Source organism: Penaeus monodon, chromosome 15, assembly GCF_015228065.2.
Source record: "Penaeus monodon isolate SGIC_2016 chromosome 15, NSTDA_Pmon_1, whole genome shotgun sequence".
Classification (NCBI taxonomy): Eukaryota; Metazoa; Arthropoda; class Malacostraca; order Decapoda; family Penaeidae; genus Penaeus; species Penaeus monodon.
This window is the reverse complement of record NC_051400.1, coordinates 40,889,311-40,889,652: the sequence shown is the minus strand read 5'-3', so window position 1 is coordinate 40,889,652 and position 342 is coordinate 40,889,311. Positions and strand designations below refer to the sequence as shown.

General features: G+C 45.6%; 1 protein-coding gene across 1 annotated transcript in view; it reads left to right on the top strand.

The window, feature by feature from the left end:
* The first annotated feature begins 115 nt into the window (after positions 1–115).
* LOC119582046 overlaps positions 116–342 on the top strand; it is a 10,638-nt gene continuing 10,411 nt past the window's right edge. The window contains exon 1 of the mRNA XM_037930288.1: positions 116–291. Coding sequence (XP_037786216.1) covers positions 268–291 — 24 coding nt within the window. The 5' untranslated portion in view covers positions 116–267. The remainder of the gene's footprint in view (positions 292–342) is intronic.

Sequence of the window (342 nt, the reverse complement as noted above, 5' to 3'; positions counted from 1 at the left end):
GCTTTGCGATCATCAACATTAATTTTTGCCATCTTTCTCAAACCCCCTCCAACAGCGCACACCGAATCTTTCACCCTTTCAATTCTAAAATCGTTTCCCACTCTCTTCTACAGGAGTAACATCTCCCTCTACCACGTCGGACTGAGACCACAGGCACGGGCAACAGATGGCGTTCTACAGAGTATCCACTTCTGGTTCTACAGCGTCCTCATAAAAATCGTCCCGTGTCTGCTGCTCATCTTTCTCATCTTCTTCATCATCAGGGCCATGTATATAGCCAAAAGGAGGAAAGTGAGTGTGATTTCTCTCTCTTTGGTGTTTACTATGAAAGGGGGGAGAAAA